General features: G+C 36.2%; 1 protein-coding gene across 1 annotated transcript in view; it reads right to left on the bottom strand.

Annotated features, from left to right (window-relative positions):
* Positions 1 to 16,543, bottom strand: part of LOC129361952 (corticotropin-releasing factor receptor 2) — a 42,408-nt gene extending 25,865 nt beyond the window's left edge. Inside the window, exons 1-2 of the mRNA XM_055033210.1 lie at positions 16,330 to 16,543; positions 16,090 to 16,209 (exon numbers count right to left, since the gene is read on the bottom strand). Coding sequence (XP_054889185.1) covers positions 16,090 to 16,209; positions 16,330 to 16,543 — 334 coding nt within the window. The remainder of the gene's footprint in view (positions 1 to 16,089; positions 16,210 to 16,329) is intronic.
* Positions 16,544 to 17,272: the final 729 nt, after the last annotated feature.

The raw sequence follows: 17,272 nt of genomic DNA on the forward strand, positions 1-17,272 counted from the left end.
ATGAGAATACATTAAAACAGCATGTTGTCATGTTTCATAAACTTTCACCCAGCATAAATATATAAAACAGCTTTTTTATTTGTTTAATCTGACCATTGTTTAGATTCAGATAAAGTAAAAATTAATTTGTGTTCACAAAAAAGAAATCAACATTTATTTTTGGTGTAATCATAATACGTTAACCTATGTCAGCTAATTATTATTTTTTTAATATAAGTTTTTGAGTGATGTTAAAAATGATTTAATAGTTTCACATCTAAAAGGCAAACAGTGCTTTAAATCTAAAGCTATTATCATGGAGAGTTTTCAACAGGCAGCAAAATAAACATAGTACATTAAGACTTTCATAACATATTTTCAAAATAGCTCTCAAAAAAAGAAAAGAAATACCCAATTATACAATAAAATGCCCTGTGTTACACTCTGAAGTTGTACTCTTAAGCATTTCTGTTCTCACTTATATCACAGACTTTCTCCAATTCTTACAGTGAGTGCGACTGAAAACCGAGATGCAAAATTGTCCTCAACTCCTGCTTAATTTCTGTCCCTTATTTCGCTAATCTCATGCTTGTTAATAATAGACACTGACTGACAGTGGGCAGAATGTATGGACTTTTACAAAACAGAGAGACATTAGTGAACATTTACAGTATTCTCAGCAATTATGTATTTTTTTTATCTGTCTAAAACATATTTCTGTAGATATGAAATGTAAACTGAAGAACCTTTGTAAATAACTTTCTATAAAGGAAACTGCCACTACATAAAACTACTTGAAATTCATTGCATAAATACTCATTCATCGATGGTTGTCAATGCAGCTGCGGTTTTTGAGATGAGCCATTGAGGCACTTGCCCAGAGTGGCAAAGATTCTGCTTGCTGCTAAGAATAGAGAGGTTTCTCAAGGACTCGACTGCATTTTGCCTATCGACCCCCCAGAATATCAAATGACTGATTAATTTGAAGCAGTCTTATTCAGGACTCCATTCATGCAACAACCTACACTGCAGGTGTCCAACTCCTTCAATGGCCTTTCAGATTCCCCTTTTCTGTGTTCCTGGTGGTTTGGAACATAGAAGTGATGTTACTATGGCTCCTTTGTGGATGCCAAAGAAATAATTGAGAAGTGAAGTTCTCTCCAGGTTTTCTAAATAAACAATTAGGCGTGTGCTAATTTTCCCAGGTTCCCGTAGACCTCAATATGTTACCTCGTTACACCTCTACTCTATTTGTGTAGACAGATTTGTGTGTTTTGGTCTTTTATTTTCTAAAACTCATCAATCAGATCCTTGGTTTTGTTGACTTTGAGCTTTGGGTTTAATTAACTACTTTCCCCCGTGTGAATTCTCAGTGCCCTTTCTGAGTTGGTAGATTTTATGACAGAGTTGTCTATGTGTCATTTATTAAACTTTAAAGAGAGGACAAATGAGCAAATAACCCCGCGGGAATATAGCCAGGCAGATCTGTGCTGAGCACCACAGAGAAGTGCCTCTGCTTATCAAGCCGAAAATTTCTCTGTGAGGAAGTCCAATATCCAGCACTGATAGTCCTACTACTTTCATGAGGTAGATATTAAAAACTTGTGTCAAAATCATTATTTCCAGGGTTTGTGATGATGGGATATAAGGCAGGGGATATGAAACTCCCTGTAGGTTTGTTTGCTTCAAATGCAAACTGGTCAGGATGCAGACTGGTCTGAGCGTTTAGTTTGATGCGCCTGGGGATAGGGTTCTAAAAGGATCTCATCAGAATGTGGTGATCCATTTTTCAACAGCTGGAAATAAACTGACAGTATGAGCAGAAAGCAATGTGGTCTGATGGTCCTAAAAGGGGACGTGGGAGGGTTTCGCGAAACATTGCCTCTGGTATCCCTTCCATTTGGTGGAATATGAGATTGTGGGTGGAATTTGTGTGAAACATTTCTGAGGTTTGGTTGATTGCATTCCAAAATTACAGTCAGAATACTACATTGTTTTTCTATTACACCAGTGCTGATGACCGTCATTTACATATACAGATTTCAACAGAGTAGTCTAAAATTTAACTGAAGCACTTCAACATATTTTTAATGAAATAAAAATATGACTCCAATGAGAGAAGATTTTTTTAAACACATGAACTGAGTGAGTGTTGGACCATAACATTTGATTTAATTTATAAAAACTAAATAATTAGGTAGGTAAAATACAAAATAATGTGTAAATTCTGACATTGTGAAAAAAAATTCTTCTGTAGAAAAAACTAATTTCTTGATCTATTTTTGAAACAAAAAGCTTCTGAAATAATTAAGTAGTGTACATATGTCAGAGTAATGCAAAGCACTTCCAGAAATAACATATTGTTTACGATATTTTCACTTCACAGCTATATGCATAGCAGAATCAATGAGATGGGGACTACATGGTTGAGGAAAAATACTTATAGAAGTACATTTTGTTCAAACGAACGCTGAGTTAAGCAGAAATTGAGTAAATATTAGTACATACCTCTGGACAAATTTATTCCCTTTCCTGAGTTTAGACTGGTATATATGTAAGCAGCAGCAAACACTTTTTCTGATCAAATGTAGACAACTAGTGAATAATTCATTACATATCATGCAATTACCTTGATAAAAAAAAATGTATCGGTCCCACCACTAATGAAACCATTTTATTATAAATAACCAGTGACAGTTAAAATCAAAATCCAATTGATAATTTGTAGAAAGGCTATAAAACTTATGGATACACATCTTCTACCAAATTTGACAGAGCCTGAGCCGTTTTACAAGGACAAATGGGCAAACATGCTGCTAGAGACTTACTCTAAAAGACTGTAAATGTACATAAAAGATGACTGGTGTTGACAGAGTGGAGCAGCAAATTCTTTAAAAAATTTACAAACGTGTACCCTACCTTTGATTTTAAGAAAAAAAAAAATTGCTTTTGTAACATGACAAAATGTAAAGACAAAAAGTCAACAAGATACTAATATTTTTGCAAAGCATTGTATATGAACAGATTCAGCAAGGTAGGCAAGACCTTTCTTTCAACAGCTATCAATCTAATTTCACAGGACACCACAAAAGCCAAAATTTGAGGGCACACTTTTTTTTTCAGTAAAACTGTCTACTTAAATGTCTGTATGATTTAGATATTTCTGTCACGCTCTGTAGAGCACTGTGTCATGTCCGCCTGCTGTGGCAGTTGTAAGAAGAGCCAGAGGAGGCTGGTGCTTATTGGGCCCCATAGGGGACTTTGTGTGCAGTGACTAGTGAAATTTGCAACATGTTTGACCTGAATTTGCTGAAGGACCAACCTCTTGCCATGTCTAACCAGGAAAGGGTGTATCAAAGGCTTCAAGTGGGTAAATTCACAGCAGGAAAAGTATTTCATACGCAGCTGTGGTGCAGCTACTTTATTCTGAGCAGTCACAGAAAAGATGGGTCCATTGATCTCTTCATGAAACCCAAACAGAAATCCAGCTTGGGTAGGTGCAAATATATAACATTTGAAAATTTTTATACCAATGACCCATTGCTCGATTGTGATGAAAGTAATTTATATTGTGTTCTGAATGGTTATAAATTTAACATTATGTAAGCATATTCCAAAATTTGCAGGTATTTAATCTCATATGTTAATTGAAACTGCAAACCATGCTTATATGCATCACTTCTGAGCTACTTCTCACCTGGCAGAAGTGTAGAGAAACTTCGAGAAAAAAAATAGAGAAGTGTGTTTCTGTAACACTAGTTAATAATTACAATGTTCAAAGCCAAGTATTCCCCTAAAAAGATTTTTCCCTAATCTTTCAGTAAAAAGACTGTAACCCTAAATAATTTGTAGGTTTTTCTCACACATTACCAGCTATAGTGGCAAAAGATAATAAAATAAGAGTTATTATTGAGTCCTATTAAAATACACATGGAAAAACTAACGTCAGTCCAGCACAGGAGTCCCTACTTCCAGTCTTCTCAAGCTCTTATCCTGTGTCATTCGGATGTATGTTTTCTCCAAGACCAAAGATTTATATAGTAAAATTCCCTCATCAGCATGTCACTGAGCTCTGCAGAGGAATAGGTCTTATTTAGACAACATTGCATAGGAGCTATAAAAATAAAAAATTAAAAATACTGCGCATGCGTCCTAAAGCCGAAAATTAGGTAAGTCCCTGAAAAAAATCCAGCTTTTTTCAATTACGCACACCATAAATTATAGATGCACCTCAAGGTTTGCAAACAGATTCTGCCTCTAGTTCTGCCCTATCCATATCCCCATTCAACCCTAAATGGTCAATGCAAAATACCTCACTTTAGGAGCCAAATGACACGCTCCCCAGTTGAGTGCACACATATGTGACCTGTATTAAAATGTGCCTCCTCTGCGCTTGGGGGCTTTGCAAAGGGTTTTAGGAGCCAGTGCCTGAAGGGATAGTCACTCTCCTCTGTCGGTTATAGCAGCAGAGCGCATCAGTACATCAAGTCAGAATAGTTTGAATTTCCTTCCAAATTCTTCCATTTGTAAGGTCTTGTATTGTGCAGAATTATCCACGAGTGTCACGTAGTGCAGCTAAGTACCCACAGAGCAGCTAAACATCAATTTGTCACCCTTGACAGGTTCTCAGGTTTCCAAATCTCCCCATTTTGCTTCAAAGGTGACAATGTTCCCTGGTCTAAAATCTATGGACTTGCTTTAGGAAATTGTGGAGTGCACCCTGTCAAATGTGAGATAATATACTACACATGATTGGGCATAAATAATTTACACATATTAAAATGGATTTTGCAACATGACAACAAAAAATTTAAAAGGACCAAATGGACTGAAACATAATTTGTAGATATTATATTGTGTTCAGGGAAAATACTAAGTTTTACATCACCTTTCCAAAATAACTGTCTCAGTTATGTTTTGCCACTAGTGTTTTTCTTCTTTTTTTGTTTTGTTTAGAACATCCTTTGGAAATAAAGAGATAGAATTGTTTTTGCCAAAATAACATTTGACAAAAAAATACTTAGACTATTATTTTAGGAAGGTGACCATATAACTTGTGAATTAACAAAACAAGGTTCTTGAAGGCAAAAACTTTTTATGCATTTTAACAAGAAAATTACAATTACAGTAGAGCAAGAATCTTTTTTTTCTGACCGGAGGTCTAGAATAATGACAAGCTCAGATATCCACTCCTCATTTTTCTTTTGGATGTGTTTACAAAATACACTGCATTAGCCATGAACCAAGTTGTTTCCATATGAGAGAATACCCAGAGACTCAATTCACATCAGCATAAGCAGCAAACAGCCTAAACAATGTACCCAATAGAAATATCCTTGATTTACAGTTTCATTCTTAATCTCTCTGCTGTTCAAGGAATATATCAGGGTGGAGGAATTGTTTGGGCGCAGTCTTGTTACATCTTGAATTGGCCCACAGCATCAACACAGCAGTGTGAACCAAACCCTGGCACCCAGACAGCAGTGCAGTCATTGGCAGACAGCTCTGTCACAAAACTTTGGCATAACTGTTGATCCATGGAAATAAAAGCCAAATTTTCTATTTGGGACACAAAATGTTATTCAGAAAACTGTCTCATTTCTTTTAGCAGAACTTGGTGACTTTAGACCACAAGAAATGTATCTCAGAAAAGTCTAGTTACCTCTTGAACTTGTAACAGAATATTTCAAAGCATTTTTATGGGAAACTGTTAGAGCTATCAACAAGAAAAACATAAATGCAAAATGCTCGGAAAATTATACAGGTCTTAAAAAGTTTCTTTCAAACAACTGTGCATTATATCCAGCCATTGTGAATGAAAATAAGATCTCCATTTGGATCTTAACTACTCAGAGAACCTTCTTCCAAATTTTTAATTTTTTTTTTTTTTACTTTGAATTGAATACATTTCCATGCATATTTTTGTTCATAAAAACTATGTAATATTGTCTTTTCACTTTACAATTATGTGCTGATTTGTGTTAGTGTGCCATATTAAACGTCCATCAAAGTATGTAGCTATAATGTGATAAAACTGGAAAAAGTTCAAGTGTTACATTAATACCTTTTTGAGCTACTGCATATGTTCTCCAGCCTGTGTTTATTTTTTATTTTTTTGCCTTTAGGTTCAATGATCATGGATATCTCAGTTAAATCATCTCATTTCCGTGCTATCTCTACTCCCGACAGTGAAGCAGGGTGGCACGCACTCATCTTCTTCGATTAGAGATAAAGGTTCACTGTCCTCTCTGAGTCCAAGATGCACAGCGGTCCTGATAAGTCTCAGACTTTATTAATCCCGATAAGAGAATCAATACATTTCTATTGCAGAAAAAGCAATCTGAGCTGTGAGTTATGTTGACATGGGTGGGTCATAATGTGTGGACAACATGCAACACGTATCATGTATTTTGTTTTCTGACCTGAAAGAAGTGAATTCCCTAAGTAAACTATATTTTGTCAGTATGAGTAAGCATAAAAAAGACAAACAGACCACCAAAATATTGCTTTAATTTTCCAAACTAAAACTTCGAAATAGATATTATAATTTTCAGCCTTCTGAACATGTAATCTTGCCTGGGGCTTGACAGAAGGCAAATTACATTAATGTAGCAATGCAGAGAAATCGCATGTGAAAATTCAGTCCCACTCTAATGTTCGTTTTATGTAGACCAGAGAATTACATAAATGCATCCCCCCAAAAAACAGGAGCACTGAGGTTTAAAAATGCATAAAGCTCTTAAGACACTCTCCATTGACATTAATATTAATATGAACTTGCAAAAATGGTAAAGAATTCATAACCACATACCTGAACAGGCCTGTTAGATATGTAAGATCACTAATTTTTCTGAAGGAACTGATGCATTTTGCTGACTTTGAGCTTATATTCAGAACCACCAAGGTTTTGCACTAAATCATTTAAAAATTCAACAACTGGGAGTTCAGAGCACAAGGGATTGTATTGAAAATATGAGAGTAGGTCAACTTTCTCGTGCACGCAAATCTGTTACCTTAAATGTTCACCCCTGAGACTCAGGAGGTAAATGAAGGAGAATATGTTCTTGGTTCCATCCTAACTCAAAATGTTTAACACAACAAAATGCATCAAACCTTGGACTGCAAAACAATGTACTCAACTGTCTGATGAGGTTGACTTTACCTACTCTGGCATGTTTTAAAGTTTTGTGTTAATTAACACCTGCTCTTGGGATGTTCGGTCCTAATTCTATTCTTGGTCTGACCTATTTTGTCATTTTACATTCGCTCTGGCAGCAAACGAGATTCACTGTAACCCAGCAGGATCTAAATGTTTCTGGAGTCTTGTCATTTTGTTGTAGAACCTAGAAGCCCTCCACAGATTGGCATCAGCTGTGCAATTAGGAGTTCTATAAATGTTTTTGCTGCTGGGCAAAAAAAAATCCTATTAATCAAGTGCTTTACACTACTTACATTTCCAACAGAAACACCGAGATTAATTTTCCTTGTCCTCGTCCTTAAAAATTTTAAATCTGCCTAATTTCTCTCACTTCTGAATCTTCGTAATGATTCACTGAATATTTCATGACAGGAACTCTAATGTAGCAAAAATGATTTTGAGACTGAGCTGAAAATGTATGTCATGAGAGTCAGACTGTGAGGCAGGCGATTTGCACACCCAGATTTCCACCCTTGCCTCCACCTAACACCCTTCGCACCTGACCTGAATGTTCCTCCCTGCAGGTGTGGCCCCATGTGAAACGGGCTTTTAATAGTCTCTTTGAAATGGGCACCATGCAGCCCCAGGAGCCAAAGCTTGGAAAAAATAAAAAAATAAAAAAAACATTCTGTGTAGGATCACCAAGAAGGAGCTTCCTAGATAGCGTGGCTGAGCTCACTCTGAGATGGGATGAGGCTCTCCATCATCCAGAAGAGCCACTACTCTTCCACATTGCATGGAGCTAGTTGATGTTTCAGCATCTGATCAGTATATCTCCTGGCACCTCCATTTCAACTTGCTGAAATGGAGCAAGTTGAAATGCTCTATTTCAACTTGCCTTCAGGTGTGGTAACATCTCGAGATCCACCAGAAGGAACTGGAGAGAATCACTGGACAAGAAGATGTCTGGGCTTTCTTTCTGGATTTCGAATTATAGCTGAGCTAAAATATTTTTATGTTTTTACATTTAAACATCAAGTGTGGAAAAGAAGCACCAAACATTTGAATAATTTTCTTCATTAATATTTTAATGGCGCTATTGACAAGATATGTTTACCAAATGTCATAACCCAAGTCAACCTAAGATATAAAAAAACATCAATTACTATACCTGTACCTGCAGTTTAAAGTAGAGTGGAATGGAAGATAACATGTGAAAGTCACAAAAAAAAAAAAAAAAAAAAATAGCAGAAAAGTGCCAGTATTAAAAAGCAGCCCTGCTTTCAATCTGTGCAAGTTCATATAACCATTTTTGAGAAAGTTGATCTGAACAACATTGCTTTTGAAGCGAGGAACTAGGAGAGAACTAAAGCACATAGTTTAAGGTTGCACAACAGCAAGTTCTCTTTTAACTGGCACGTTCTCTTGTACCATAGTGCATGAACAGTAATTGGGGTCTATTGAAACCATTATTTATTCACTTAATCACAAACACAAGTTTTTTTTTTTTAATCTGCATATATTTATTTGTGGGTGTGCGTGTCTAACTGTGTCACCCTGGTCCTTGTCTTACAGCAATGGCAAGAAAAAAATTCAGATTCACAAAAACTCTGTTGAAATTTAAGCCTATGCATCTCCCTTTTTTTAAATGTGTACCTGTCGCCCTCAGCTTGCTTCATTCAAAGGGATGTTTGCATAAAGCAGTATCAATCTGGAGTATCAATCTCCAGCCTTTAAAACTATCAGGTTAGCGACTAGCCCAAGGAAGTTTTCTGATCTGATTTTTGCTGTGGTTGTTATTTATGGACAGAAAATGAAACAAAATGTATAGAAAATCTGAAGCTTTGAATTGTCTGTCCAACAATCCTTTACACATTTTTGAGCATTCATGTCAATTTTTGACTGAGCAACTGAAGTTTAAAGACAATAGAAAATCTCCTGGTAAACCCCATCTAGACAGTCTTGATGGTAAAAATGGATGCTTTTAAGTCAAAATGTTTGTTTATAATAATGAACCTATTTAAATATATATATAGAAGTTCAGCTGCTGTGAAATGTACCTATTATAGTGCACAGTTTATTTGAACAGATAAACAACCTACATCAGATTAGAGAGCAAAATGGATGCTAGACAATGACAGAATCCATATACTGATTTTCTGAACGAAAATCAATAACACTGCTATAGTCCAGTCAATCTTGAACAAACTGAAAAGTTAAAAAAGATTAAAGTGCAAGGAAGAAGGCACCAGAAACTAGAAAATCTTTTGGTAAAAAAATTGCACTTCAGGAATGTGATTAGATTAGGATTTACCTATGGTGCCATCACAGCTGATGCATTTCCAGAACCATGTTTAATGCCAGCTCCTAGTGCCACCTTATGCATTATTAATGGACTAATTTGTTTTTCTTTTTTGTTTGTTTTTTGTTGTTGCTTTTTTTGCATGGGTGGATTACCTGGGTTGTTACCAACATCTGGTGTGAATATCACATCAGTATACATATTAAAAATATACTTATAGAGAAAAGCTTTCATGTATTCAAAACTCACTTTTTCTACTACATGTCAAACTAAGAATAATAGAAAACAAAATTTTTACAAATAAATGATTTGTAAAATGCGAGAAGATGGTTTTCAGATAAAGGTCTATATATGACAGCTGTACACTGGGAAGGGTCCCAGAGGGCTGGATGTTGCCCAAATTGACATTCAGCTTGTGGGGGATTACACTCTGATGATGCAAACAGCTCACAGAAAGGGCAAATCCAACCAGCAGGGTCAATGCGAGAACTGTCTGGCTGTGAAGAGGCGATTCGAACCACAGCTGCACTCAACCCACCTGTCAGGAGCAAAACTTCACCCTTGAACCCACTTTTCAGCAATAGATCTCTCCCTAATTTGTGCCAAAAATCTTTCATCTATGATTGTTGAAGCTGTTCCTAGACCATCAATTATACCTAGTTTCAATGGGGAAACACCACAAGGATACCTCCAGTTTACTGTGAATTTATAATTCCAGTATGGTGCCTGTCTCATTTGCTTATTTAGCACAGACTATATACATGTGTGTGTGCCAAACAGTCAAGACTCACATCCAAATGGAACTGTTATGAAAGTAAGTCACCGAAGATGACCAGAAATGGGTCGTGTCAAGAAAGAGCACTTAGGTTTAGGCCATGGGTCAGACAGCATGAATACTGCAGGCGATGGAAAAAGAGGTGTTTTCATGGGAAAGGAGCACTCCGGAAGAGTTCCCATTGTGTGCTGCAGAATGGGAACTATTACTGTCTAGAGTAATAATGACTGTTTGCACACCCACAGAGATGTCTTTACATTTACTAAACGTCCTGTTTTATTCTTTGCAATTAGTTTTTCTCACTTGTGCACATCAAAAAAGCCACTTTCAATTTCTTTGAACAAGCTGCCAACGCTTTTGTACACCCTTACAAGTGATTACATCCAATTGTCTGCTCTTTCCTTTAATTTCAATTACTTATGTCATATTGATTAGAATGTATTGCATGGGTCTTTGTTGAATCGTCTAAACTTTACAACATTTAAGCATAAGTTCACCCAATAATCCTGTACATATAAAATGATAGAAGAAGTTATAATATGTGAAGAATATTTCTATACATTCCCAGTTGTCTTTTTCTCCAAATCTGTTCATGGTACATTACTTCACGGTGAGCTTCAGGAGGAGTAGAAGACTTCACTGTAAACCCTGCAGCACTGCAAAAACTGTTTTTCTTAAGAACATTGTGCTATGTTCCCATGTTTGGTTTTTTGCGTTTTACTTTGAGCTCTCCATTACTATTTTCTCCTTTCTGTATTACAATGGCCTGGTTTGTGAACAAATTATAGTATAAACAGTAAAAGTATAAATATGAAACTATGCAAATTAGTTTCTCAGAATTACAATTTACAAGTCTCATCAAAACCTAAGCCATAGTTTGCATCAAAAAATAATTCCACTGTGAAATGTTTTATTGACAATACATGGCTTAGCAGCAGGACTGTCTTAACTGTACACAATGACACAAGGACTTGTCATTCCAATGAGACTGGCACATTCAATTACATATATTTACTTTGAGAGATGAGCTAAGGATTTTGAAGGTAACCTGTGGAGTTTTGCCATTTTGAACAAACTGTTTTGAGAAATGCACTTACTGCTTTACAAATGTTATGGATGATTCAAGAAATGTACCAAAGCGACAGAGAAAAACTAATTAATTAATTTTACCTACAGCTCTGACATGCACACAGAGCAACCAACAGACTCATCTATTTAAAATAAACAGCAATTGCATAATTAGCATAATAAATAATACTTCCATCATTAGGCTCTTGTCTTTTTCATAAACTTTAATTAGATATGTTGTTGCTTGTGGTGAAGCCATCACAAAAAACATAACAGAACATAAATGTCTATAATAACCAACTTAGAATTTAATACCACACTTGAGAAATTTAGCAGAGAATCACCAGAGGAAACTATATCCTGACTTAAAAACAAATGAAACAGCTGGAGCATAATTTGAGTTAATCGGACAATATGCAATTGCATAGGCTCATTAAAAGATGCGGCAGAGGAAATTATGTGAGATTACAACTATTTGCTCAAGGCAAGCAAGGAACCATAACATTTGTTAAGCTCAAAAGAAACCTCAAAGCTGCAATACTGAATAACTCTGAATTGAAAGGTAACAATGTGCTCATGCAATACAGATGAGAAACTAGTAAGGTGGAGAACATGAGCAGTACTGAGTGTCAGGCAAATACAGTCCCTTGCTAAAGTATTTATATCTCTTGAATTGTTTTTCTTTACTTTTTTTATCATACTACAACTATAAGCCTCAATGTTTTCCATTTTGATTTTAGTTTTATTAAGCAACAGAAACTAATACTATTGTGAGGTTCAAGAAAACATTTTCAAACATGGTAAATGTGAATTAAACATTTTTATGGTTGATTTTGTTATTGTTGTTAAAAATATTTAAAAATGTGTTTGTATTCAGTCCACCAGACTCAGTTCTTTGGAAAATCGCCCTTTTCTGTTTTTGTGACACATGTATCGGCTTCAAACATCTACAGGGAAAAAGTATTTTCCTAGTTTCCTTTACAAAAGAAGTAAAGCTCAGTCACATTGCATGGAGAGCATTTGAACATCAATTTTCAAGCAAGTTTTACGTCTGACAGTGCCATTCTAAATCATGAATTTTCTTCAAACTCAGCCATTTTACTGTAGCTCTGGCTGTATCTTCAGACCTGCTGTCCAGCTGGAAAGTGACCCTCCATTCCACTTTCAAGCCTTTTGTAGCCTGAAGAAAGGTTGCTCTATTTAAACTCAATCCAAACTTCCAATCAACTCCAACCAGCTTCTATATTCTTGCTGAAAGGAGTCCCTACAGCATATAGGCATCACTACTAATTTTTATCTACACATACCCAGAAAAAAGCAACGCATGGATCAGGAAATCATAAAACTTCACACAGAAAAACCCTAACAGGCATTTAGAGACAGAATCTTCTTAGGATCAGACAGTAGAGTCTGAAATCTACTAAAAGGGAATTAATGCATGTCACACTTTACAGATTTTGCTAGTTTGTTTTATTTAAAATATCAAAACCATGTCCTTTCACCTCACAATTAGGATGCTCTATAAAAAATAAACAGTAAAATATATTTATGTTTTTGCTGTAAGTTGCTAAAATGCAAAAAATACTTTATTGTGGTGTTTGAATACTTTTGCAAGAAATTGTGGATGTTTTACAGTGCTAGTTTGTAGTTTTCTTCTAGTCTCTGGGATAGACAGCCTTATTTTTTGGCTACAGTTTCTCATCCTCTTTGAAAACGTTTGTGAACATGACATCAGAGCCCTGTCTGATTAAAGCCACAGAAATAAACCAAAACAGCAGCTTCATGAAACAATCAATCTCAACAAAAGAGCAACCCACCCTCCTTTTGTCATCTGTGGGTCTAATAGCCTGAAAGAACTTCAAATTTCCAACCACACTTTTACCTCCTGCAGTATAAATGTCAGGATGAACGCTTAACAAAAAGAACACAGGCCGAGCAATAAACTACAGCACTGACATCACTGCTGTCAATACAACAACATTTTTTTTTTCCTTTAATGTTGGTCAATCTGGTGACTTTGTTATTTGAAAAAGGCCATAACTAAACAGGAAACGCAACATTTTTGGAACAGTAGAGGAGTGTTGTTATTTTGTAAAACTGAGCTAATGGCTTTGTGGGTCTCATAATTGGTACAGGAGTTACATAATATGACAGTGTCTGTGCTCAGAGAGGCTGTTCTCAGCTACTACAAATGCTAATAGCCAGTTGAGTTTATAAGCCGGTAAATAAACACCACCCACTTGGCATATGTTGTTGAATTCAACAAACTCATATTACAGCTGTAAAATTATGTGGCCTTTGAGCTGTCACCAGATTTGATATTCTGCTGAAAGCATGGTACTGCTTTTACTCCCATTTTGACCTTTATTACATCAACTTACTTAAAGCTTTTTAGTGCTTCCATGAAGAAGTTATTATCTCTAATTCCTAATTCGGTTTGTAAAATGTGCAACATCATATTTGTGCTGACACCAGCGCATTTTACATTATCACCTCAAAGGTTCCTCATCCATATGCAATCGGTGAGGTGCTGACTTTCCAACAGTTATAATCTTTTACCTCGCTTTTTATAGTTTAAATGTGAGTTGCTACTTTTTGCTCCAGTCATCTGATTATGCATCCCTCTGTTCTGTGTACAGGATATTGGCACCTTATTGAAATATTGATGACTGGACAGTGTAGAAATGCGTGATATTTTTTTTCAGGGTTTGTTTGTCATTTAGCATCTACCTGCAGTAATGTGAGCGATCCACTGACAACAGCACCACAGTCTGTAGATTCTGGCAGCATCAACAATTTATGGAGTAGTTACCTTCTTAATCTTTTGTTTGAAAACTTGGGAAGAACAAAAAGAGATGCAATTTTTGATTCACATTTTTGGTTTCACTTTGTATAAATATAAATTTTTACTGGAGGTGTGTGTGCCACTAATATGTGGCAACTGTTTTTGGGCCCGAGTCTTCCTGTTCATAGAACTATATTTAAATTGCATAAAGCACATAACCAACATGCTCTGTTTGCACACAAACAGGTCAACAGTGAAAGCTCAAAGTCAGCTGTCATCGAAGCCATGTTTTCTTCCACCAAAACAACTTATTTGGCAAAGCTGACACTGCATGTCAATCAGTGCTGGTTCTAGACCAGCTTTAACAGAGTGAGGCCAAAAAATGAATTAAGTGAGCCACAATTCCAAAGAGCTACATGCAGCTCTGGGGTTGCAGGTTGCAGACTCCTTACCGAACAGATGAAAACTGTTAGTCTTATTTCAATACAGATGAAGCTAAAAGTGCAACACCTTGCATAAAACAGGGGGCAGGACTAGTTCTGCAGAGGCAGTGGGCCCTGTCGGCCCCTGTCTAGAACCGTCCATGTCAAGCTCCACACAAAATCTGCAAGCTGAAAAATAGCAGAAGCAGCATGTTTTTCTTAAACTGGGGCAGGGAAACGAAGAAGATAGATGCAGTAAAATGCAGGGTAATTCTCAATGAAAACATTATTAATACTGTAAGAGACTTGGGACTGGGGACTGGGTTCAGCTTCCAGCATGACAACAACGCTAAGCGTACAGCTAGAGATGCAATACAATGGTTAAGCGGTTGTCATGCGAAAGAATGAACCAGTCAGAAATGAAGGGTCTGTTGCAGGGATCAGGAGCCTTTACAGTATAAAGAGCTATTTTTGTGTTTAATACATCTAAATTCAACAAAGATTTTAACCCCAAATATTTCATGACTATTAAAGGAAAGATTACTTATTTGACAAATATATACAATACAAAATGTGTTATTTATGATCAAGAACCAATTTTAATTTCAGATTATATCAGAAAATAAATGTTTGCAAGGGGTGTTATTTATTTATTTATTTATTTTAATTATTTTTGCAAAAAGATTACATTTTGCAATTTATTGCCAAAAAATAGATCTAAAAAAAAATAATAATTTCTGGTACTTTTAGTGTCATTCTGTTATTCAATGCAATTATTAAGTGAAAAACCTAAAAACTGAATAAGAGTTTGAAGACCTATGATTTAAGTTTTATTGTAAATTACTTCCAGCTTCAAACCCCTGATCTGCGGTAAGACCATAAAAACTGGTGCTCATAGATGGTCTTTATTTAATGTGATCTTAAACTATTTTTGCAAGAGATGAATAAGCAATGATGTTTGTGCCTTGATGAGCAGAAGAAAAGCTCCAAAGATTCTCAGCTGCAACTATTGCAGACTGAGGTTCTGGGAAATTACTATTTTAAGATGACTAAAGACACACCACAATTTTTAATTATCTTCAAAGCCAAATATAATCTTGTACAAATCTTCTTTTAGAATCATGTAATTTTTTTTTATGACGGACAGTCACAAAAATCCCAATGGAAAGTGCTGAAGTTTAGAGCTGCAACATAACAAAATGTGAGAATAGGTAGTGATACTTTTACACTTTGAGAAATTGAATTGCCCTTAAAAGTTTCATGAAAAAAATATATTTCAAGTAGTAGTTTCAACAACAGCAGGTGTAATAGGTTACTGTCAGTAATGCTTTACATCAGAGCAGACGGAAGGTCAATGAAGCAAGAAAAGGTTGAATGAACCTACAACAAATGAAACATTTCTAAAAAGAGCCAATGGTGAATCAGCAAACTGGTGGATCCCATCACATGAAATCAGGACGTTTGACAATTATCAGCATTATTACTCAAGACCTATTTCTATGTAAATAAATTATTGCTTAAAAAAAGCCCACTTTTATTTTTGAATTATTTTTAAGAAATAAACATTTTTTTGCCTTCCATATATGTAATCAAACTTTTGCTGTTATTTAAATATCTTACTCGTTGTGTTGTACTTTACTCCGTTGATGTAAGCAGGACACGGTCTCTCCACAATCCTGCCAGTGCTACTCCGCGGCCAGCAGGTTCCAATTTCATCAGTAGTGACATTGCAATATAAACCTTAGGACAGGGCAAGATATGCAAAACAAATAAATCAGACTGTTAGGTATTTTCAAGGTGCAATAACACAAGGAAAATCTGAAGAAAAGAAAAAAAAAACAAAAAACAAATCCATCTTACCATCAGCGCTCAGCAGAGCCAATGAAGCGTTTTCATAAAAAGTGTCTTGAAAATGCTCTATCAAACTACAGTTCAGCTCCTCAAGCTCTCCCAGTATGATATCATAAACGGAAGCATCCATCGTGAAAGCCGTCTGCTTTCCAGTAAGCTGACGGGACCTGTTTGAAGTTGGAGCAGAGATGCGCGCACTGAGCCCAGTGGCGTTCACGGGCATGTGAGTCGTATGAGCAGAAATGACAAGAGGAGAGGAGAGCGGCTGATGCGCCTTCTGGGAGCGCGTCCCTGTACGGCCAATCAGAGCCGCGCTCATCCGCTCCATACATCCGTCCATGGTGAAAGGTGAAAGGAGAGACAAACAAGAGAGTCTGCTCACTGATCTGACCACATCAGGGGCGGTTGACATTTCACACATGCAGCGCAAGTGTCAAGTTTATTTAGCTTACGGTGAAAAAGTCGGAAACATTGAAATGGCAAAGTGTCGGTGAAGGGTGACGGTGGAATTTCCTAACTTCAAAAGAAAGTTATTGATACGCGTTAGTTGTTAAGTTACTTTTCAATATTTGTTCATAAAATGTGTATATTTATGCCGTCTACATAAGGGTGTCCAGTCAGTCTTCAAGAACATGTTTTAGTTTTCTCAATGGTGCAATACACACCTGGATCAAATAAACAAATGATTGCTCGTTTGCAGGCACCTGCAGAACTTTGACTTGCTCTTTGCCAAGGGAGTAAAGTCAGTCTTCAAGATACTGATGCTTGAAGATTGACTTTGAGCCGTTTCACGACTGTTGGGTATTGCTAACTCTGTTGCTGATTTTATCTAATTGGATATGGCAGGTCTTCAATCAGAAAGTAGGCAGGACATAAGTGATTACTGTTGAACTACAGGTTGTTGTTCTACATCGATTCATTCTGAGTATAAAGTCCAGATATTTTATTTATG

The sequence above is a fragment of the Poeciliopsis prolifica genome, unplaced genomic scaffold, assembly GCF_027474105.1.
Source record: "Poeciliopsis prolifica strain line A6 unplaced genomic scaffold, Auburn_PproV2 SCAFFOLD008, whole genome shotgun sequence".
NCBI lineage: Eukaryota > Metazoa > Chordata > Actinopteri > Cyprinodontiformes > Poeciliidae > Poeciliopsis > Poeciliopsis prolifica.